The 25,235-nt window shown below is 34.9% G+C and overlaps 2 protein-coding genes across 7 annotated transcripts; one reads left to right on the top strand and one right to left on the bottom strand.

Annotated features, from left to right (window-relative positions):
* Positions 1-9,591: 9,591 nt before the first annotated feature.
* LOC133838197 (mitogen-activated protein kinase kinase kinase 7-like) lies at positions 9,592-15,295 on the bottom strand. Of its 6 annotated transcripts, none has more exons than XM_062269199.1 (9): positions 15,188-15,294; positions 14,803-15,117; positions 14,572-14,748; positions 14,359-14,503; positions 14,118-14,305; positions 13,749-14,060; positions 13,494-13,694; positions 13,284-13,419; positions 9,592-9,878 (listed from the first exon to the last, which is right to left on the bottom strand). In XM_062269199.1, the coding sequence occupies exons 1-9, from the start codon at positions 15,209-15,211 to the stop codon at positions 9,769-9,771; spliced, it is 1,608 nt and encodes a 535-aa protein (XP_062125183.1). In that variant the 5' UTR covers positions 15,212-15,294; the 3' UTR covers positions 9,592-9,768. The 6 variants fall into 6 exon arrangements, 5 of the variants coding, with proteins under 5 accessions (XP_062125183.1, XP_062125186.1, XP_062125184.1 ...); XR_009893919.1 differs by lacking the exon at positions 9,592-9,878 and adding an exon at positions 13,058-13,235 and having other exon boundaries at positions 13,490-13,694; positions 15,188-15,295; XM_062269198.1 differs by lacking the exon at positions 9,592-9,878 and adding an exon at positions 13,058-13,235.
* A 4,609-nt stretch (positions 15,296-19,904) lies between these two features.
* On the top strand, positions 19,905-25,222 carry LOC133837045 (uncharacterized). The gene is made up of 2 exons (XM_062267696.1): positions 19,905-20,657; positions 24,851-25,222. Exons 1-2 carry the CDS (start codon positions 20,282-20,284, stop codon positions 24,991-24,993), a joined length of 519 nt encoding a protein of 172 aa, XP_062123680.1. The 5' UTR covers positions 19,905-20,281; the 3' UTR covers positions 24,994-25,222.
* Positions 25,223-25,235: the final 13 nt, after the last annotated feature.

The following is a 25,235-nucleotide window of genomic DNA, read 5'->3' on the forward strand; positions in this document are numbered from 1 at the left end:
GCTGCAAATATCAGACTCTTTTGTGAACTCCCTTTCTCCGCTCTATGCAAATAAATGTATTTATTATAATTAACATTTTCTTCTTTTCTGTATATATATAAATGTACCTACATGAATTTCTGGAGCCACATATACTGAGTCTTCCTTGTTAGCTATTGCATTATAAAACATTTGATCCACTTTTCCAATAACGAATATTTTTACATTACGACAGTTATCGAAAAGTAACAGGTTGTCAGTTGTAAGATCACCGTGGACTATATTATTGCTATGCAAATAGTCCAAACCCTACAAAGAATATAAGTCGAGGAAAATATAAAGAGCTTCAAACTTACCACTAGAGACTGTGCAATCCACTCCAATTTAAGAAGGGATTCTCCATAAGTAAATCTTTTTTTTCGTAATAAATTGTAAAGCGATTCATTTGCACAATCATAAAGCATATAATATTGCACGCATGCATCTTTCAAAAGCCTAGACACTCCGCACGTCACAATATTTCTATGTTTTAAAGCTTTAAGTTTGTAGACTTCCTTCAGGAAATCCATTTCTGTTTGTCTGTTTGCTAGAAACAATATTACATTCATTTTTTGACTAAAAATCCAGCTCGCCAATTTGCTTTACAGCCGAGACCATATCTACCATTCATAAACTGTAAGTAACATCAGCATCAGTAAATTATTTTATCTTAATATCAATACTACCTTACACATTCTGTAATCTCTATATCTTCGAAGTTTATTGGTGTGTAAAGCCTTAAATCAATTGCTAGAAAAGCGATAAGACCTTTCATAGTCGGTCGACTATCTGGATTTCGATCCCAACACTTTTCAATTATTGCCTTTATAAGATCAAAATCTTCACAAAAGTAAATTTGCAAGTCATTTATATTTGTACGAGCACCTGGAACAATAGAAACTTTAAAAAAATAAGTTATGTATTTCTTAAAAATATTACCATTAATAATTCTATTTTGGATGGCCACAGGGTGCAGATTTTGTTTTTTTAATTCATCAAACGGCTTATTTTCAGCGAAAACTTCCCAGAAAATGATACCATAGCTAAACACATCACACTTTTCCGTATATTTACCATCAGCAGTCTATGTAGTAGTAGTTAAAAGAATTAAAATTTTATATTGTACCTGATTATGTTTAAAGAGATACTTACACAAACTTCTGGAGCCATATAACCAATTGTCCCAATAAGTTCAGTATTTTCTGTTGCATATTTTTTTACAGTACCAAAATCGCAAATTTTCAATGTGCGATAATTATTGAAAAGTAACAGATTTTGTGGTTTAAGATCACGATGAATTGTTTTTTTGCTGTGCAAATATTCCATGCCCTATAAAAAAGGTGAGATTAAGCTTTGTATAATACTTACATAAATCATACAATACATACATGGGCACAGTGCATCATCCAGTGAAGCTTTTCGATGTTTGAAACGATCTTACGATCTTTGTGTGCAAGTAATCATAGAGTGATCCACATTCTGAGTACTCGAAAACGAGGCATATGAGTTTTTGGCGATAGGAGCCATGGAATGTAACAATATTTTCATGCTTGAGTTCTTGTAGATTGCGGATTTCTCGAAGAATATTTGTTTCCGAATCTTTATTATTGCCTTTTCCAAACATTTCACAGCAACCTTCACAAATGTACGAGTATTTGTTCTCCAATTTCCTTCATATACAACACCATAGCTACCACTTCCAATCTTTAAATACACATTTATGCTATGAATAGCAAATGCGATCGATTTATTCAATAGATCATTACTTTCTTACCGTCTTTAATAGTGTAATGTCCATGTCAAAGCACGCGAAGTGACTAAAACGTCTAAACTACGATTTCCGTTGATTCATGCGCGTTGATTGCGCATTACGATGATAAGAACTTGTTATCCATATGTCAACAATACTTCAATAAATCTGTATATAAGACCATGTTATAAAATCAAGCACATTTGTGCAAAAAAACAAATAGTTACAGTCGAGTGTGCTCGACTGTGAGATACCCGCTACCCATTTTTAATAAGGGCAAAAAATACTAAAAATATACCAAATGGTATGTTTGGTATATCGATACATCACACCATTCAAAATATACCAATATATATATATACGGCCAAAGCAACTCAGACCCCCTAGTAAGTAGGCGTTTTTGCCTATACAAAAGTATTTCTTTAACAACTTCCACAATTTTTATCTGATCGCAACCAAATTCAGGAATCATAACTACTATAGTAATTATAGTATATACCAAAATTCGCAACTCTAGCTTTAAATTTACGCTTGTTATTCGATTTTTTTGATTTCCGGGGACGGAAGCGGGCGTGGCAAAAATTTGAAACAAACTTGATCTGCGTGCAAACATAACAAATGCTGTCGAAAAAAAATTATAGCTATATCTCTTATAGTCTCTGAGATCTGGGTGTTTTATATCGGTGGCTATATCGTCTCGGCTGTTGACGCTGATCAAGAATATATATACTTTGTAGGGTCGGAGATGCCTCCTTCTACCTGTTACATACATTTCCTGCGGGCACAAAGTTATAATACCCTTCTACCCTATGGGTAGCGGGTATAAAAAAGAAGTAAGAAAGTTACAGTCGAGTGCGCTCGACTGTGAGATACCCGTTACCCATTTTGAATAAAAGCAAAATATTGCGGTATTATTTTCAAAATATACCTAAAATACTACAAAATACTAGAAATATACAAAATGGTATATTTTGCCATAGTGCCATATTAAAATATACCATAGACGGCACAATATTGATCGCTCGCTCTCGCAGTCGGACGTGTTTTTTTTTCCCTCTTAAACTTTGCGATTTTTCATTGAATTTCATATTTATTTACAATTAATATAACATTAATTTTACTCTCTCACTTGTGTTTAACTACATTTCGTTAAATCGCTGTGTGCTTTCTTGTATTTATTATATTATTATAATTTTCCTGAAAATATAACAACAAATTGTGTGGTCAAACTTTGCTTTTGCTTTGTTTGTTTTCGTTGCCGCTGCACTTTGCTTTCGTATTTTTGTTTACATTCGCGCTCTTCTTTTTCACTTGCTATTCTTTGCGCTCAACGCTGTTACAATAGTTAACTCTCCCTCTCTTGGTGTTGTTGTTGGCTATCGTCTATCTTCTCGTCTAATTATCATTGTTTTAAGCAATATGTTAGTGTGCTATAACAAAAAATGCCGGGTGCCGGCTGGTGCCAAAATGGGTTTTGTTTGTTGCTGGTTATGCGACAACGTTGCACATGAAAAATGTGCTGGCTTTAACGGCCGTATTGTGGATTTGATTTCGGCCAAGTCAGGATTGAGATGGACTTGTGAACACTGTAGGGACTCTGAACGTGATATTGCTGGGTTTATACGGCAGACGCGAACTGGTTTTAAAGATATATTGGCGGGCTTTAAAAAACTCTCCGATAGCTTTTCTGCCTTGGATTCTGGGTTTAAGAGTATGAAGCTCTTGACCGAGTCTACGAAGCGTAAAAAGGCCAATACGCGTCTGTCGATTACCCCAATCGAGCTTTCTGTCCCAGTTGATGTTCCAAGTTTATCTGTACCACCTGCAGGGGAATTAATGTCATTTAGTTCTCCGTCCCCTCAACCTTCGGTAGCTCTGGATGTTCCACATCATGACATTACGTCATTAAGATTGGAGTCTCCTGCTCTGGCTTCGATTTTGTTGTCGACTGAGTTGGAGACGGTTACAGAAATTCAACCATCACCATCCTCTGTTGAGATCGTTAGTGCCGTAACGTTAGAAGAATCGCCTCCAGCTCCTACCTCAGTTGTCCACAACACATTAGTTGCAGTGCCACCTCTTAAGCAGATTTTCGTTTCAAGGCTTTCCTCTGATACGACATCTGATGATGTTCGGGCTTATATTAAGTCCAAATCTCAAGCCAGGGTTAAAGTGGATAAATTTAATTTCTCGTACGAACGGGAGATTTCATCTTTTAAAATAAGTGTTCCCGCTGAACAATTTAGCATGATGTGCAGTAAAGAATTTGGGCGGAACACCTATTAGTTAAAGAATTTGTTGCTAAAAAGAAAAATCGGTCTCCGGTTTCTCTTCCTAGTAGTGGCAAGAATTCTATTTCAAAGCCTTCTTCTATGTCTGTCAGTTCAAAAAACTAACATCCTCTTTACTTCTTGGCTATCAGAATGTAAGAGGTATTTGTAGTAAACTTACTGACTTATATTTAAATAGTATATTTTTCCCTTTCAATGCCATTGCCTTTACTGCAACATGGTTATAAAATGAAATTAGAAAAGACCCCTAGTAAGTAGGCGTTTTAGCCCATACAAAAGTACTCCTTTAGTAACTTCGACAATTTTTATCTGATCGCAACCAAATATTCAGGAATCACAACTAATAAAGTTATTATTGTATATACCAAAATCGACTCTATCTTTAAAATTACGCTTGTTATTCGATTTTTTGATTTCCGGAGGCGTAGCAAAAATTTGAAGCAAACTTGATCTGCGTGCAAACTTAAAAAATTCTGTCGAAAAAATGATAGCTCTATCTCTTATAGTCTCTGAGATCCAGTGTTTCATACGGACTGACGGACAGACGGACATGGCTAAAGCGTCTGGGCTATTGATGCTGATCAAAAATATATATATTTTATAGGGTCGGAGATGCCTCCTTCCACCTGTTACATACATTTCCTGCCGGCACAAACTTATAATACCCTTCTACCCTATGGGTAGCGGGTATAAACATTGTATTCTTGAAATAAGACTACTTTAATAAAACGTTTTTAGCACTAAGAACGCAAGTCTAAAAAATGACAAAAAATTACAAAATTTTGTAATCCATGAAAATTTCTATAAAGTTTTTAATTAGTTTTGAGTGTTTTCGTTCATAGCTCAGTTAGTCGAGCTGTTGCAAACCATTTCCAACTGCAGTCGAATCGATGATAAATATTTCGTAAGTAAAGAATCAACTTGATTATCGCTAATTTATTACTAATACAATGATAAAATGGTAAGATAATAAATAAATAGAAAAAAAAATAATAAAATATTATCTCCCAATATTTCTTTGATTTTATAATAAGAGTTTTGGTCTTACAGCTATATGATTTTTATAGCCGCTACCCATAGGGTAGAAGGGTATTAGAACTTTATGCCGGCAGGAAATGAATGAAACAGGTAGAAGGAGGCATCTCCGACCCCATAAAGTATATATATTCTCAGGATCTCATAGACTATAAGAGATAGAGCTATAATTTTTCGATAGCATCTGTTATGTTTGCACGCAGATTAAATTTATTTCAAATTCTTGCGAATAACAAGCGTAAAGCTTTAAAGCTTAGTCGCGTACTTACTAGGATTTTGCTTTAGCCTATAATCTGGTATATTGTGCAATCTATGGTATATTTTAAATGTGGTTCTACGTCGATATACCAAATATACCGTTCGTTATATTTGTAGTATTTTTTAAAAAATATTTTTGTTGTATTTTGAGAATAATACCGCAATATTTTGCTTTTATTCAAAATGGGTAGCGGGTATCTCACAGTCGACCACACTCTTACTTGTTGACAGACTGTAAATGTGAAGACATAATTGATTTGATATTTTTATTCCATAGTATATTTGTTATGTATAATTTTAGTATTTTTCGAAATATGTTTACTATAGTATCGTACTGTTTTGCTTTCATTGAAGATGGATAGAGGCTATCTCAGAGTCGCATAGACTGTAGCTTTCATCACATATTCCACAGATTGACTAGTGCATTAAGTTAAGAAATTAACATTTTAATCAGCTCCTTAGTATCTGGTCGGAATTCTTCAGCTTTCAGGCATTTTTTTAATAGCGTTTCTTATTTTACGGATATCTGAGCTTCCAGTCTGCATAGTATCTGAAATTAAAAAGATTAGCTATGCATTTTCGAGAAAATTATTCTTACCATTAATAATTTTCATAATAGTCGAGGGTTGTTTATTTTCGAATTCGAGAACTGGATTCTTTGCAGTCACTATTTCCCACATAATTATGCCAAAGCTGTAAATATCAGACTCTTTTGTGAACTCCCTTTCCTCCGCTCTATGTAAATAAATGTATGTATTATAATTAACATTTTCTTCCTTTCCATATATACATATATATAAATGTACCTACATGAATTTCTGGATCCACATAACCTGACTCTTCCTTGTTAGCTATTGCATTATAAAATATTTCATACACTTTTCCAAAATAGAATATTTTTGCATTACGACAATTGTCAAAAAGTAACAGGTTCTCAGTTGTAAGATTACCGTGGACTATATTATTGCTATGCAAATAGTCCAAACCCTACAAAGAATATGAGATCTGGAAAATGCAGTTTCAAATGCGTTTCAAACTTACCTGGAGACATTGGTAGATCCATTCTAGCTTAGAATAGGAATCTCTATTGGTACATTTTTGAACGTGAAATAAGTTGTGAATCGATACAGTTGAACACTCAAAAAGCAAGAAAAAAAATATTTCAAATGGCCTAGAAACTCCATATAAAGCTACAATATTTTGATGTATAAATTCTTTCAGTTTATAGACTTCTCTCAGGAAATCCATTACCATTGGCTTGTCTAGTTGAAAAAGTATCACATCTACTTTTTTGTTTGAAAATCCAGATCGCCAAAATGCTTTAAAGCAGACACCATAACTACCATTCATAATCTGTAAGTAATATCAGCATCAGTAAATTATTTTATCTTAATATCAATAGTACTTTACATGTTCTGTAATATCTATATCTTCGTAGTTTATAGGTATATAAAGCCTTAAATCAATTCCTAGAAAAGCGACAAGATGTTTCATAGTCGGTCGATTATCTGGATCTTGATCCCAACACTTTTTAATTATTGTCTTTACAGGATCAGAACCTATACCAATGAGCATGTCATTTATATCTGGACGAGCACCTGCAAGAATAGAACTTTTAAAAAAAAAGTTATACATTTCCTCAAAATTTTACCGTTAATAATTTTATTTTGGATGGCCAAAGGGTGCATATTTTGTTTTTTTAAGTCATCAAATGGCTTCTTTTCAGCGAAAACTTCCCAGAAAGTGATCCCATAGCTAAACACATCACACTTTTCCGTATATTTACCATCAGCAGTCTATGTAGTAGTTTAAAGATTGGATTATTATTAATATTATTAAAATTATATATTGTACCTGATTATGATTAACGAGATACTTACACAAACTTCTGGAGCCATATAACCAATTGTCCCAATAAGTTCAGTATTTTCTGTTGCATATTGTTTTACAGTACCAAAATCGCAAATTTTCAATGTGCGATAATTATTGAAAAGTAAGAGATTTTGTGTTTTAAGATCGCGATGCACTGTTTTTTTGCTGTGCAAATATTCCATGCCCTATAAAAAGAGTGAGATTAAGATTTGTACTTACATAAATCATAGAATACATACATTGGCACATTGCAACATCCAGTGAAGCTTTTCGATGTTTGAAACTCTTTCGATTTTTTTTTGCAAATAATCATAGAGTGATCCACAGTCTGAATACTCGAAAATGAGGCATATGTTTTTTTGGCGATAGGCGCCATGGAATGTGACAATATTTTCATGCTTGAGCTCTTGTAGATTGCGGATTTCTCGAAAAATATTTGTTTCCGAATCTTTATTATTGCCTTTTTCCAAACATTTCACAGCAACCTTCACACATTTACGAGTATTTGTTATCCAAATTCCTTCATATACAACACCATAGCTACCACTTCCAATCTTTAAATACACATTTATGTTATGATTAGTAAATGGGAACGAACTATAGATCATTTCTTTCTTACCCTTTCTTTCAGTTGAATATCGAGTGAGTTGTTCATGTCGAAGAACGCAAAGAGACTAAAGGTCTAAACTACGATTGCTATTTATTCAGACAAATTGTACATAACGTTGATAAGAACTTGATAAGAATATGCAATGCAATAATGTAAAGCTCGGGTAACAGAAGCTGTTACCAACATAACTGTTACAGTGCCACATGAGCCCTGCAGTGAGTGCTACGGTATCATTTATCGTTTTATCGATATCGTGCGATATGTGGTCACTCTAAAAAAGGAGCGAAGAAGGGAAAGCACGCGAAAGCAAGATCTATTTTAACAAGTGTACCTTAATTATAATTTCATCGTATTTCAATATTGAAATAAATATCCATACCAAAATACAAGCCTACACAAAGCCTTCCCTTCACACAATATAGTAATAAAGTTTAAAGTTTATTGCATCGAATTATTTTCGCATCAATTATTACCTTTCTAAGATCAGAATCTTTACAAATTTGACATGTCATTTATATCTGGACAGGCACCTGGAACAATTGGACTTTTAAAAATTTAATTATAAATTTTTTAAAAATTTTACCATTAATAATTTTTTTTTGGATGGAGAAAGTGTGCATTTTGCTACTGCTTCGGACAAATTGCTTATCACGCTGATAAAAAGTTGTTATCAATGCAAGTGGTTTTGATAAAATGGTGTTGATTGAAGAAATTGAGGGTTATTGAATTATGGATTAGAACGTTATACTAACAGGAAATGGAAGTTGGTCATCCTTTTTATACCCGCTACGCACAGGGTAGAAGGGTATTATAATGTTGTACGCACATAAAATGTATGTAACATTCAGAGCGAGGAAAAAGGCATCTCCGACCCCATAATGTAAATATATTTATATCAATATATATATGATATACATGAATCGAACAAAAAAAGACCAATAACAGCGCAATCTTAAATTTAGAACCGATTATTGGTATTTACGATAATAATAAATAATTTTATAAGGCTAAAAGAGCTGCTGCAGTTCGGCTTTAGTTACTTTAGTATATTTTGTACTTGTATATTTTGAATAAAATAATATATCGATATACCAAATATATTTATGAAGCCTTCGATATATTAGTACAGAAAAAAAACAAATAGCATGCGTAATACAATCCTAACAACAGTTTTTACGATTTTTGAAAATTTGGTTGCTATCAGATTACAAATTTAGAAGTTTCTTAATATATTTTCACCCGCCACCCATAGGGTAGAAGTGTATTATAACTTTGGCCGGCAGCCAATGTAACAGATAGAAGGAGGCATCTCCGTCCCTAAAAAGTATATATATTTTTGATCAGCGTCAACAGCCGAGAAGATCTAGTTATGTCCGTCAGTCCGTATGAAACAATGGATCTCAGAAACTATAAGAGATAGAGCTATAATTTTTCGACAGCATTTGTTATGTTTAAACGCAGATTAAATTTATTTCAAATTTTTGCGAATAACAAGCGTAAAGCTTTTTGAAGCTTAGTCGCGTACTTTCTAGGGATTTTAGATGTTTTAGCCGACAATCTGGTATATTGTGCAATCTATGGTATATTTTAAATGTGGTAATACCATTCGCTATATTTTTTTTAGTAATTTTTAATATTTTTGGTGGTTTTGAGAATAATACCGCAATTTTTGCTTTTATTCAAAATGGGTTGGTATCTTTTGTCGACCACACTTTACTTGTTGACAGACTGTAAATGTGAAGACATAATTGATTTGATATTTTTATTCCATAGTATATTTGTTATGTATAATTTTAGTATTTTTCGAAATATGTTTACTATAGTATCGTACGGTTTTGCTTTCATTGAAGATGGATAGAGGCTATCTCAGAGTCGCATAGACTGTAGCTTTCATCACATATTCCACAGATTGACTAGTGCATTAAGTTAAGAAATTAACATTTCAACCACTCCTTAGTATCTGGACGGTATTCTGCACTTTTCAAGCAGTCTTCAATAGCGTTTCTTATTTTACGGATATCTGAGCTTCCAGTCTGTATAGTATCTGAAATTAAAAAGATTAGTTATGCATTTTCGAGAAAATTATTCTTACCATTAATAATTTCCATAATAGTCGAAGGTTGTTTATTTTTAAATTCGACAACTGGATTCTTTGCAGTCACTATTTCCCACATAATTATGCCAAAGCTGTAAATGTCAGACTCTTTTGTGAACTCCCTTTCTCCGCTCTACGCAAATAAATGTATTTATTATAATTAAGATTTTTTCATTTATATATATTATATATATAAATGTACCTACATGAAATTTTGGAGCCACATAAACTGACTCTTCCTTGTTAGCTATTGCATTATAAAATATTCCATACACTTTTCCAAAATAGAATATTTTTGCATTACGACAATCGTCGAAAAGTAACAGTTTCTCAGTTGTAAGATCACCGTGGACTATATTATTGCTATGCAAATAGTCCAAACCCTACAAAGAATATGATATCTGGAAAATGCAGTTTGAAATGCGTTTCAATCTTACCTGGAGACACTGATAGATCCATTCTAGCTTAGGATAGGAATCTCTATTGCAACATTTTTGCTTGTGAAATAAGTTGTGAATCGATACAGTTGAACACTCAAAAAGCAAGTAAATCGAATTTTCCGAATGTCTAGAAACTCCATATAAGGTCCCAATATGTTGATGTATTAATCCTATCAGTTTGTAGACTTCTTTTAGGAAATCCATTTCCGTTTGTTCGTTTGCTAGAAACAATATCACATCCACTTTTCTGTCTAAAAATCCAGATCGCCAGTTTGCATTACAGCAGAGACCATATCTACCATTCCAAAACTGTAAGTAATATCAGCATCAGTAAATTATTTTATCTTAATATCAATACTACCTTACACATTCTGTAATCTCTATATCTTCGAAGTTTATTGGTGTGTAAAGCCTTAAATCAATTGCTAGAAAAGCGATAAGACCTTTCATAGTCGGTCGACACTCTGGATTTCGATCCCAACACTTTTCAATTATTGTCTTTATAAGATCAGAATCTTTACAAATTTGCATATCATTAATATCTGGACGAGCACCTGGAACAATAGAACTTTTAAAAAAAAAGTTATACATTTCCTCAAAATTTTACCGTTAATAATTTTATTTTGGATGGCCAAAGGGTGCATATTTTGTTTTTTTAAGTCATCAAATGGCTTCTTTTCAGCGAAAACTTCCCAGAAAGTGATCCCATAGCTAAACACATCACACTTTTCCGTATATTTACCATCAGCAGTCTATGTAGTAGTTTAAAGATTGGATTATTATTAATATTATTAAAATTATATATTGTACCTGATTATGATTAACGAGATACTTACACAAACTTCTGGAGCCATATAACCAATTGTCCCAATAAGTTCCGTATTTTCTGTTGCATATTGTTTTACAGTACCAAAATCGCATATTTTCAATGTGCGATAATTATTGAAAAGTAACAGATTTTGTGGTTTAAGATCACGATGAATTGTTTTTTTGCTGTGCAAATATTCCATGCCCTATAAAAAGAGTGAGATTAAGATTTGTACTTACATAAATCATACAATACATACATTGGCACATTGCAACATCCAGTGAAGCTTCTCGATGTTTGAAACTCTTACGATCTTTTTTTGCAAGTAATCATAGAGTGATCCACAGTCTGAGTATTCGAAAATGAGGCATATGTGTTTTTGGCGATAGTCGCCGTGGAATGTGACAATATTTTCATGCTTGAGCTCTTGTAGATTGCGGATTTCTCGAAGAATATTTGTTTCCAAATCTTCATTAACGCTTTTTTCCAAACATTTCACAGCAACCTTCACACATTTACGAGTATTTGTTATCCAAATTCCTTCATATACAACACCATAGCTACCACTTCCAATCTTTAAATATACATTTATGCTTTAAGCTGAAGGCCTTCGCTGCCATTGCTTTAATAATAGCGTTAGTATTAATTTTAATTATAGCTAACATTTATATAATAATAAAAAAACATTTATGCTATGAATAGTAAATGGAAACGATTTATTCTATAGATCATTATTTTCTTACCCTCTTTATCAGTGTAATGTCCATGTCGAAGAACGCGAAGTGACTAAAACGTCTAAACTATGATTTCCGTTGATTCAGACAAATTGCGCATTACGATGATAAAAACTTGTTATCAATATGTCATACAATACTACAAATAATTCAATAAAAGTGCATGTAAGACCAAGTTCTAAAATCAAGCACACTCGTGAAAAAAAACATTGTATTCTTGAAATAAGACTACATTAATAAAACGTTTTTAGTTTAAAGTTTAAAAAATGACAAAAAATTACAACATTTTGTAATCCATGGAAATTTCTATAAAGTTTTTAATTAGTTTTGAGTGTTTTTGTTCATAGCTCGGTTAGTCGAGCTCTTGCAAACCATTTCCAACTGCAGTCGAATCGATGTCAAATATTTCGTAAGTAAAAAATCAACTTGATTATCGCTATTTGATTACTAACACAATGATAAAATGGTAAGATAATAAATAAATAGAAAAAAAAACAATAAAATATTATCTACCAATATTTCTTTGATTTTATAATAAGAGTTTTGGTCTTACAGCTATATGATTTTTACCGCCGCTACCCATAGGGTAGAAGGGTATTAGAACTTTATGCCGGCAGGAAATGAATGAAACAGGTAGAAGGAAGCATCTCCGATCCCATAAAGTATATATATTCTTGATCAGCGTCAACAGCTGAGACGATCTAGCCATGTCCGTCTGTCCGTTTGTCCGTCTGTCCGTATGAAACACTGGATCTCGTAGACTATAAGAGATAGAGCTATAATTTTTCGACAGCATTTGTTATGTTTTTTCACGCAGATTAATTTTTTTTCAAATTCTTGAGAATAACAAGCGTAAAGCTTTAAAGCTAAGTACGCACTAGGAGTTATAGATGCTTTGGCCCACAATCTGGTATATTGTGCAATCTATGGTATATTTGAAATGTGGTCCTACATCGATGTACAAAATATACCGTTCGCTGTATTTTTAGTATTTTTTAAATATTTTTGGTGTATTTTGAGAATAATACGGCAATATTTTGCTTTTATTCAAAATGGGTAGTGGGTATCTCACAGTCGAGCACACTCTTACTTGTTGACAGACTGTAAATGTGAATACATAATTGATTTGATATTTTATATTCCATAGTATATTTGTATAATTTTAGCTTTTATCACATATTCCACTGATTGACTAGTGCATTAAGTTAAGAAATTAACATTCTAATCAGCTCCTTAGTATCTGGACGGTATTCTGCAGTTTTCAGGCAGTCTTCAATAGCGTTTCTTATTTTGCGGATATCTGAGGTTCTAGTGTGTATAGTATCTGAAATTAAAAAGATTAGTTATGCATTTTCGAGAAAATTATTCTTACCATTAATAATTTTCATAATAGTCGAAGGTTGTTTATTTTTGAATTCGACAACTGGATTCTTTGCAGTCACTATTTCCCACATAATTATGCCAAAGCTGTAAATATCAGACTCTTTTGTGAACTCCCTTTCTTCGCTCTACGCAAATAAATGTATTTATTATAATTAACATTTTCTTCCTTTCCATATATATAATATATAAATGTACCTACATGACCCTCATAAACTGGAGCATCATAAACTTCTGGAGCAACATAAACTGACTCTTCCTTGTTAGCTATTGCATTTAAATATATGTGATCCACTTTTCCAATAACGAATATTTTTACATTACGACAGTCGTCGAAAAGTAACAGGTTTTCAGTTGTAAGAACACCGTGGACTATATTATTGTTATGCAAATAGTCCAAACCCTACAATGAATATGAGATCTGGAAAATGCAGTTTGAAATGCGTTTCAAACTTACGTGGAGACATTGGTAGATCCATTCTATCTTAAAATAGGAATCTGTATTGGTACATTTTTGATCGTGAAATAAGTTGTGAATCGATACAGTTGAACACTCAAAAAGCAAGAAAATCGAATTTTCAAATTGCCTAGAAACTCCATATAAGGTCACAATATTTTGATGTATTAATTCTTTAAGTTTATAGACTTCTTTCAAGAAATCCATTTCCATTGGCTTGTCTGGTTGAAAAAATATCACATCTACTTTTTTGTCTGAAAATCCAGATCGCCAATATGCTTTACAGCAGAGACCATATCTACCATTCATAAACTGTAAGTAATATCAGCATCAGTAAATTATTTTATCTTAATATCAATAGTACCTTACATATTCTGTAATATCTATATCTTCGAAGTTTATTGGTGTGTAAAGCCTTAAATCAATTGCTAGAAAAGCGATAAGACCTTTCATAGTCGGTCGACACTCTGGATTTCGATCCCAACACTTTTCAATTATTGTCTTTATAAGATCAGAATCTTTACAAATTTGCATATCATTAATATCTGGACGAGCACCTGGAACAATAGAACTTTTAAAAATAAAGTTATGCATTTCTTAAAAATTTTACCGTTAATAATTTTATTTTGTATGGCCAAAGGGTGCATATTTTTTTTCTTTAATTCATCAAACGGCTTATTTTCAGCGAAAACTTCCCAGAAAGTGATCCCATAGCTAAACACATCGCACTTTTCCGTATATTTACCATCAGCAGTCTATGTAGTAGTAGTTAAAAGAATTAAAATTTTTTATTGTACCTGATTATGTTTAAAGAAATACTTACACAAACTTCTGGAGCCATATAACCAATTGTCCCAATAAGTTCAGTATTTTCTGTTGCATATTGTTTTACAGTACCAAAATCGCATATTTTCAATGTGCGATAATTATTGAAAAGTAACAGATTTTGTGGTTTAAGATCACGATGAATTGTTTTTTTGCTGTGCAAATATTCCATGCCCTATAAAAAGAGTGAGATTAAGATTTGTACTTACATAAATCATACAATACATACATTGGCCCATTGCAACATCCAGTGAAGCTTCTCGATGTTTGAAACTCTTACGATCTTTTTTTGCAAGTAATCATAGAGTGATCCACAGTCTGAGTATTCGAAAATGAGGCATATGTTTTTTTGGCGATAGGCGTCATGGAATGTGACAATATTTTCATGATTGAGTTCTTGTAGATTGCGGATTTCTCGAAAAATATTTGTTTCCGAATCTTCATTATTGCCTTTTTCCAAACATTTCACAGCAACCTTCACACATTTACGAGCATTTGTTATCCAAATTCCTTCATATACAACACCATAGCTACCACTTCCAATCTTTAAATACATATTTATGCTATGAAAAGCAAATGGGAACGATTTATTCAATAGATTATTACTTTCTTACCCTCTTTATCAGTGTAATGTGCATGGCGAAGAACGCGAAGTGACTAAAACGTCCAAACTGCTATTGGCGTTGACTCAGACAAATTGCGCATACGATCATAAAAGCTTGTTATCAATATGTCACACAATACTTCAATAAAAGTGTATATAAGACCATGTACTAAAATCAAGCACATTTGTGCAAAAAAAAACAAGTAAGAAAGTTACAGTCGAGTGTGCTCGACTGTGAGATACCCGCTACCCATTTTGAATAAAAGCAATATATTGCGGTATTGTTTTCAAAATATACCTAAAGTACTACAAAATACTAGAAATATACCAAATGATATATTTGGTATATCGATATAGTACCGCATTGAAAATATGCCATAGACGGCACAATATACCAGATTGTCAGCCACAGCAACTAAGACTAGTAAGTAGGCGTTTTTGCCCATAGCAAAGTATTTCTTTAATAACTTCGACAATTTCTAACCGATCGCAACAAAATTTGTAGGAATTATAACTACTATAGTTATTATTGTATATACCAAAATTCGACTCTATCTTTAAAATTACGCTTGTTATTCGATTTTTTGATTTGCGGGGGCGTGGCAAAAATTTGAAACAAACTTGGTCTGCGTGCAAACATAACAAATTCTGTCGAAAAAATGTTCTTAGTGTAAAAAAACGTTTTATTAAAGTGGTCTTATTTCAAGAATACTATTTATACCCGCTACTAATAGGGTAGAAGGGTATTATAACATTGTGCCGACAGGAAATGAATATAACAGATTTCCGACCCCATAAAGTATATATGTATGCATATTCTTAATCAGCGAGACGATCTATCCATGTCCGTCTGTCTGTCTGTCCGTCTGTCCGTATGATAACCTAGATATCAGAGACTATAAGAGATAGAGCTATAACTTTTTTCGACAGGATTTGTTATGTTTGCACGCAGATCAATTTTGTTTCAAATGTTTGCCATGCCCACTTCCGCCCCCACAAATTGAAAAACTCAAATAACAAGCGTAATTTGAAAGCTAGAGTACATTTTGGTACATACAATAATAATTATTGTCTTTATGATTCCTAATAATTTAGTTGCGATCAGATAAAATTTGTCGAAGTTATTAAGAAATATTTTTGTATGGGCAAAAACGCCTACTTACTAGGGGCTTTAGTTGACAATCTGGTATATTTTGCACTCTATAGTATATAATGAGTCTAATCCCATATCGATATACCAAATATACAATATATATTTTAGTATTTTTGGTTTATTTTGTTTAACAAATACCGTAATATTTTGAATAAAAGCAAAATATTGTGGTATTTTTTTCAAAATATACCAAAATACAAATATACTAAAAATATACCAAGTTGTATATTTGTTATATCGATATAGTACCACATTCAAAATATACCATAGACGGCATAATATACCAGATCGTCGGCCAAAGCAACTAAAACACCTAGTAAGTAGGCGTTTTTGCCCATGCAAAAGTATTTCTTTAATAACTTCCACATTTTTTATCTGATCGCAATCAAATTTTCAGAAATCATTAATACTATAGTTATTATTGTATACACCAAAACTCGCAGCTGTGGCTTGCAATTTACGCTTGTTATTAAATGTTCTTGAAATCAAGATGTGATTTCTAACACTAGGATTTTCATGTTCTTGACGCATTTTTGAGACCAATATTCTTAGTAAAATGGTCAAAATCTTGATATAATATTTTTTCTGAAGAATTGATACCTTATGAGGTCAGAGATGTGTCCTTTTTCCTGTTACATACATATACATACATACATTTTCCATAGATAAAACGTTTTAATATCCGTTGATTATAGGATTCAAAATGAGATCAAAATATAATACTTAAATCAGAAATTTTGAATTTGAAATAAAAAGCTTAATTCTGATAAAAATATGTATATTAGATTTTTAGATTAGGTTACTTTTCAACCACAAAATAATAAATAATAAGAAGAATTAAAATATTATATTTTGGAATTATTGCGAATCTTTTAGTTTCATTTTAACAATATGTTGACCCAAAGCTCGTTAATTAGTAGAAATGTTACTAATTATTCAGTAAGTAGTGGGATGATCCTGAACTTAAAGCTTTGTTGAGTTGGATACACAAACTTTATCATTTCTTTGTATAAATATGAAATTTAATTTATTGCTTTGGTTGCTGTTTACCATAGATTATTTTATTTCTCACATTTGATTCAAAATGGTAAAGAGTTGAACTTCAAATCTGTTTTTAAGAACAGGAACAATGAGCTTTTTACCTCAACCGCAACGTCAACGTCAGCGACATCGATAATTCCGGTCTATGGTTTTCGGGAGCAGATGTTATTTTTTGGCATCTTCTTGCCCCACCAGAAACCCCCATTAAAAAAACAGGAATTGCGTTCGTTCTTTGAGCCCGGCTGCAGCTCAAAGCAAAACAAAACACAAACAAAAAGCAAAAATAAATAAAAAGCAAAGCACTTGTTCAGCTTGAGCTGAGGCTCAACAACAATTTTTTGGGAAGGTGCTTCTAAGGGATGCGGGATGCGGTAAGCGGGGAGGTGTGGAAGTGTGGCCCGGTTGCCCGGTTGCCCGGCTGTGTCTGATTCAGGTTTTGCTTTTGGCGCAAAAATTGTGCTCAACATTCTGTGCAGCAGGTATTCAGTGCAGCAGCAACAGCAGCCGCACAAATTGGCGCAAAATTTACAGATGCCGCACAAAATAAAAAAAAAGAAATGAAAAAAAAGAAAGAGAATTGCGATGTCGTGGAGAGCTGAATAACTCAGCTGTGCGCAAAATTTATGAGCTCGTCATGTCAGCGAAGCGGATGGCAGGGAAGTAAGGCAAGAGAGGGGAGTGGGGATTAGGGAGTGCTGACTGCACTTTCGCCGCCCCACGCACTAAAAATAGATCTGGTCGGCAGCCCTAATGTATCTGCTAGATACATTTTGTGCGCCTGCGCCTGCCACGTGCACATGCAACGTTGCAACTCTCCGACAGTGACTGTTGTTGTCGCTTGCCGGGAATTCGTTTAATGAGCTCATTTATTAATTAGGCAAACGTGACGTCATCTCGCACAGCAAGCGAGCAACGGGACACAGATACAGCTACCAAGACAGAGAGAGAGAGAGAGAGAGAGAGAGAGAGAGAGAGAGAGAGAGAGAGAGGAGATCGAGGGAGACATCGCAACCCTCTGACAATGTGTTTTTTTTTTCTTTGAACTTTGTCAGGGGCAATCCTCGCGTGCCGCATACAAGCGATTAATAAAGTGTGGTACGTGGCTCACAGTCCATAGAGCACCATTCACTCTACATATCCACATTTCCATTTACTAACAACACAGCATGTGATTTACTTGCTGCCTTAGTTGCCACCACGCAAGCTGCTTTCAGCGGAAGTTGGCCACAAAAGTAGCTCAACAGCAGGCCGATCACGTAGTCGCTAATATACTATGGCATTCTATCTATCGCGCAGATAAAGATACAAAACTGCATTTATTGAAACGCATTTCCACAAAATGGGCCAAAATGACGCATCCAATTTTTGCTTTTCACACATTTTCGTTTTCAAGTGGGTTTCTTTGTGATTTTCTCGTTTTTGGCGCGAGGGTTGATTTTTGCATTTGGCCAGCGGACCTGTGCTTGCAACCCCCAAATATGCCACAAACCCTTAGATGTTGCATTTGTTGCAGGTAGCCAAAATTGAATATTGAAATCCTTTCTTTTATTTATTTTTTTTCCATTGGCCACTTAATGACTAACCGTCTCAGTTGCTCTGTCCAGCTGTTTTCAAGCTGTGACTCAGCAATATATTCATATATTGTCAATATGTGGCATAAAGACACACATCTGACTATATTCGCGTATTTAATGCCCACTGTGGCATTTCTATGTCGGTTTCAAACTCTTGTTTTCACTTTCGTTTGTGGGCAACGCTTGAATAAGCGCCTCGAGCGCGAAAGTGTTTTTCGTTTTTATTTTATTGCCGTTTTCGTTTGTTTTCATTGTTGTTGCTCGGGTTGAGTTTTATTTATTTTTTTTTTTTGTAGACACGTCTCATCCATTAGGCCGTTTAATGCTGCATGAAACTAGTGTTGACCTTGGACTAAGGGGCCCCAAACATCATCATCAAAATAACAAACCAACAAAGCGACAACAACAAGAACCTAAATGTAATATTTACAAAATTCGTACACGTTTCGACATACTTACATTGTTACATACGCATTTACATTATTCAAACATACATAAATTCAACCCGTTTGGCTAGCATACGTGAGATCTGGCAACGCTGTTAGCTCTTTTTATGTTAACAGCCACTCTCTTAGCATGTATTCGCTCACTCTCTTTGGTTGCTCTCTCCGTCAGGGTGTCATGCATATGACAAGGTAACGCAACTGTCCGTACGTTGCAAATTAGTTAGTTAGTTAGTTTATTAAATTATTGCACAATTCATTAAAGTGAATATGTGTAATTCTTCAATTTTATTCAATAGTTTTTAATTGAAAATATACATTTAAAACCTAAGTAAAATTCAACTCGTTAAAGTGTGCTTCACGTATGACGTCATAGTGAGCATATTTCGTTTTATTTAACAGAGCTCTGTTGAAGAGAGCACTCGCTGTTATGCTCTCTCTCAGTTGCTCTATTAACAGTGTCTGCTAGTATATAAGTTATGTTAAGGGGCTGCAGCTCTTCACTCTAGTTTGAAAATTGAAATCGGTCGGTTGTCTGCGTACAAATCGTGTGTCGTTTGTTTTGACGTTTCTCGTTCTCGTACAAACACAAGCGCCTGAAGGCTGTATAAAATACAAGAACTTAACAAAACAAACAAATTTATTACGTTTTTGCCTGCAGCAATTACACATATATGTATGCAATTTGCAATGCTCTCTCAAATGGTACGTGACTCTGCCGCAACCTGATTTCTTCAAGCGTGTGTGTGTGTGTCTGTTTGTTTACTTGCAAAGAAATTGCACAAAGAAAAGTTCAAGTGAAAGCTCAACACCAAAAAAATCAAAAACAAAACGAGAAAATTAAGAAAATACAACTGCAGTTTAAATAACAAAAAAAGAAGAGAAAAGAAACAATGGGTACGGGATATAAGCTGAATCCAAGTGAAATAAATTGTCACAACAAGATGTGCTACACAAAAGTGGCACCGATTTTGGTGTTGCCAACCCTCCCACCTCCTCCCCCCATCCGACCCGTGATGACGTCGCCCGCCGTCAAAGGCATTCGCCGCAATTTGTTTGGCAGCTGCGGCGATGGGGAAATCGACAAAATGCTCTCGACGCAACAGGAAAAGGATGCGAACTATTTGAAGCAGCGTTACAACATCGATCTAAAGAAATTAGCGGAAAATTGCAGTCCACAGATCTCAACATTTAGCAAGAACAAGACCGATGGGGGAAAACCAAATTTAACAGCTACATCGCCATATGCGCGCATCCCTGGCGTCAAAGGTAAGTTCGATTTCCTCGTCAAACTGATTTTACTGTTCAACCCTCGCGCCCAAGTCAACAAAAAAAAAACATCCCTAGTCGTTGTCACATTGTGACGTCACACAATTTTGATTGCCGTTGTTTTGTGCGTTCCCTTTCTACTTGTTTCGCATTTTTTGCATTTGATTTACTTGTTCACATCTCACTCAGGTGCAGTGCCCCAAACGGGGAATTCAATAACCTTTCGCTTTATTATTATTTATTGCCTGCTGCTTAATATTTATTTGCACTCACTGTTAAGCTTGCTGCAAACAAACGCAACACACATACACACATGAACACGCACATAAAGCTCGACTGCGCAAAAGCTCAACGCAACAACTGCTTTGTTCCTTTTGCGCGGCAATCGAAAGAAATCGGGTTCTGAATTTGTTTTGAGTCTCGTCTCTCGTGTTTTTGTAGTTTTGTTTTGATAGACGTTTTGCGTCGTTTCACTTTTAGCTGGCACTTCATAACCATTTTTCTGATACGTGCCAAACTCTGTCTCTCTTCTACGTCCCTCTTGCTCGCACTCGCTCAAAAAAGTTTAATTGATCAACGCTACTTCGATTAGACTCTCCACTCGCTCTCTCGCTCTCATATTCTTTGTCTGTCTCTCCACCTCACACTACTTTTAGTACTATCTATAAAAACAAAGTATATTGCAAAGTATTTGCAGTTCTTCTATTTGTTTTGCGTCTTCATTCTATGACGAAAGAAATCAGCTACATAAAAATACTATAATACCAACAAATAACTCGGCAAACACAGAAACGATTGAATAACAACATTGACGTCGCGACGTCGTCGCTGACGCTGACTGCGTAACTCAATTGACAAAATATATTTTTGGCGCCAAAAGAAACAGCAGAATTCTGTGGATGCTGATCATCCCCATTCTACTAGTTGCGGGCTACATAAAAATAACACTACAACTGATTGCGTCAGTGAACACGCAGCTGCAGCTGCATTCGCAGTTGTTTAGCAATTAATCGAGAGGCCTCCTCAATTAATATGGAAATCACTGTCAACGCATTTGCTACTTGCATGAACATGCACAACTATACTGAAAAATCTGATTCAAAGAGAAAATACAAAGTTGGCACACGCCTGCGAGCGACTGTACGTTGTTGATCACGTCGTTGTTGTTGTTGTTGTTGCTTGCCAGCCGCACCCACAACGACGACGACGGCGTCGACGACAGTCCAAAAACATCGTCGTCGCTGACTCTTATACACACACGCCTTGTCAGCCCACTCGCACACACACACACATACACACTCAGTTGCTTGTTCACTCACTCGCTCGCACACAGATTCGCACAGCCCCACAACTGTTGCTGTTGCTGCTGGCTGCCTACAGTGGCAGACAATCGGGCAGGCCATAGTCAACACACAGCCTGATCGTATCGTATGCTCTCCGTAAAGAGAGCCACTGAGAGCGAGCCAAAGAGCGAACCTATTGGGAGAGCAAGAACGCAAGGCAATTCTTTGCTGCTGCTTGTGTTGTTTATTTCCATTGGCACACGCGGTTCTATATAGAATGTTGTTTTCTTTACGTTTTGGCGCGAATTTGTGATTTTTATTTTTAGTTTTGTCTCCACTGATAAGCATGTTTTCGAGTGTGTGTGTGTGTGAGTGTGCGTTATGCGTGCGTTTATGTGGGCTGCGTATGATGTTGTTTTTCAAAAACTCGTCGTGAAGGTCACGCACTCGTTACGCGTAACGCGTAAGTACAGCAGCGTCTCTGTATCTGGGTCTTGTGGCAGGTCCAACTGGCAAAGTGTCGCACCAATTCTCTCATGTTGAAAGAAAGAGAATTCATGGAATTGTGATATGTTAAATTGGCGAATTTGAATATTTCACAATACAATTATGCTGTAATATTCCACTGGAGATAAACATTTGAAATTCCACTGTAACTTATGGTTTTCATTATTATCAAATTTTCGATTAAGTTGATTTATCAAATGTACATAACTCTTCTAATCTGTATTTCTTGCTTACATTTATAGTGCGCAATATTTATATCTTTCGTCAACGCAATTTGTAAAAATGAATTTTGAAAATTTTCCATTCCCATTATATCGAAATAGAACGACATCCTGCTGTAGTCAAATCGTATACAAATCTTCAGCCATATAAACATACATAATATTTTATGTATGTACTTTGTTCATACATATTTCTTTCTCAGAAATAAAAACATAATAAAGTAAGGAATAATCGTGTAATCACCAAATGTGTTTTTTTTTCTACGTTTCTGTTTCTTCTGTATCTGATGCTCATATGTAAATTTGGAAAGTTTTTGTTATCGTTCGTTGTTCTTGTTCTTGCGCTCACGTTCTGAAAGACTTTTTGCCATGTTTTGGCCACCACTGTACTTAACAGTTAGAGAGGCATTTGTTTTGTTTGCGCTTTTTGTTTTGCTTTAGAGTTTTATTTTCTTTTCGTTTTTTTTTTTTTGCTTTTGTTGTACCACGCCCCCGGCCTGATTATTGGCAGTGGCAGTGGCAGCCAAAGCTTATAATTATGTTTATGTATGCAGCAACTCTCACGGCCTCATAAATACTCTTGCGTGTGTGTGTGTTTACTCACACATGCATGCACATAAATATTTATGTTATGTGTGCTTTGTCGTCGTCATTCCTGTTTTCATCGTCGCCACGCTACACACACATTTCGTAAACAAAACGCGTTTTGTTGTCGTCTCACCGTCCTATCTGACGCGCATTTCATTCTTGTTCTTGCCAGCTTTCTTGCTTGCTTTCTTTCTTTTCTTTTTTTTTGTTTTCTCTCTCTTCGTTAGTTGTAGAAAGCGTTGTAAGCGCATAATAAATTGGAAAGCTTTGGCTTTGGCTTTGGCAGCCAACGGCACAGCTGCGTGCCCATAACGGTGAATTACAATGCTTGAAATGAGCAGCCGTCGCTTCTTCGTCGCCCCCCTTCCCCCTTTCATTACAATTGCCACCCGCTCAACACGAGAACATAAGGAAAAAAAAAGAACCATAGCTAACTACGTACATATATAGAAATAAATCTGAACATGCCTCTGCGTTCTTATGACCGCTTTACTTGTCGCTTTTGTTGTCGCGTCGGCTTAAAATTTCCCATAACTGTACAAAAGTGCCTTACAACGCCGCTAACAACTATTGTCTTCCTCTGAGTTGCTTCACAGTGAAGAGGAAATCTTAAGTATGACACACTCTGATTCATCCGCTTTGTGTTTAAGTAATGACCTAATCGGGCTATCGATAACATTAACATCTGCAGATGCTTTGAGCGTGAGTTATCGCTTTAATCGCACATTTCTATCGCTGGCTTACAGCTTTGTGGGTCACACTGTATTGTTGATGTTGTTGTTATTGTCGTTGAGACAAGCCTTCAAAGCTTTTATTTCTGTCGACGACTCACGAACTTGAGGCAATGACTGCATTGACCGATTAAAACTAGAATATGTTACAGTGAATACCACTTATAAATAATCTTTATTTGCAATTTTCAATATGCTGTTAATTTTACATTAAATTAAAATAAATTACAAAACATATTACATATTGATAGAAATCATAAAGAATCGGGCTTCACAAATATTTGCAATACGTAAATAAATGAATGTATCATTCCACTTTATCACCACATATTGCACATAACCGATTTATACTGTCTGTGTACAATTCAACTCAACCAGCATTGTTGCAGCTGTGCTCATTTAAGGTTTGATTACACAAGAAAGCTCAAAAGTTTCGCGTGCGCTGATAACGCTCGACGAGTGCATTGAACAACAGTTGTTGTGGCTGCCGTTGCCTCTGTTCTCTGTTCTCTGTTGGTTGCTGTCCATTCTTCGAAGAGTGTTATCGACTTGGCACACACAAACACCGCAGGTACAAACACACACACATAAGGTGATAAGAGAGTTAATTGTTTGTGTGCGCGAGCGTAAAAACATTCGAGTATATTTGCATTATATCGATACTCACATACATTAACATTTGCTGCAACTGTGTTGCATTTGTCGTCGTCGTTGTCGTCGCTTTCCCTTTTTTGCTTCCCTTTAGCACTTGGCTCGTTTTGAAGGTCACAACGACTTTTGCACTTTTGCTTTATTTATATTTACTTATTTGTCACACTGTTTCTAATTTGTTTGTTTCCCCCCATCTTTTTCCCTCTTTGCAGGTAATTTCCGTGTACGCAAAGCTCACAATGCGAATTCGAATGTGCCAAAATGTATAGCTAATAATCTAAGTAGCGAAATGGGGACAAATGGGCAACAACTGATGCAACAACTGCAAAAGGAGGATGACAATGAACGGCAATAATTGATATTTATTATACATATTTTTTTATTTTAATAATTTATGTTTTTTTATATGTGTATATTTTTGTTCAAAGAAAACCAAGACTTGACAGTCCAAATTATTGCTTAAGCTTTTGTTGCAAAGCACACACACACCCTCAAACACACAAATACACACGCACACTAAAAATGAAGGAAACAAAAGAAAACAAAAAAACACAAAAACAAAAAACAATTGCGCCACGCGTGCAGAGCCAAACATAA

This window comes from Drosophila sulfurigaster, chromosome 2R (genome assembly GCF_023558435.1).
Source record: "Drosophila sulfurigaster albostrigata strain 15112-1811.04 chromosome 2R, ASM2355843v2, whole genome shotgun sequence".
In the NCBI taxonomy this organism is placed as follows: Eukaryota; Metazoa; Arthropoda; class Insecta; order Diptera; family Drosophilidae; genus Drosophila; species Drosophila sulfurigaster.

Coding starts and splice junctions, on each gene's coding strand:
- LOC133838197 (XM_062269198.1), bottom strand. CDS start 15,211: ATGCACATTACACTGATAAAGAGG. Junction 15,118..15,187: donor ACATTACACTGATAAAGAGG/GTAAGAAAGTAA, acceptor ATGTATTTAAAG/ATTGGAAGTGGTAGCTATGG. Junction 14,306..14,358: donor ACAAAATAAAATTATTAACG/GTAAAATTTTTA, acceptor CTATTGTTCCAG/GTGCTCGTCCAGATATTAAT.
- LOC133837045 (XM_062267696.1), top strand. CDS start 20,282: ATGGGTACGGGATATAAGCTGAATCCAAGTGAAATAAATTGTCACAAC. Junction 20,658..24,850: donor GCGCATCCCTGGCGTCAAAG/GTAAGTTCGATT, acceptor CCCTCTTTGCAG/GTAATTTCCGTGTACGCAAA.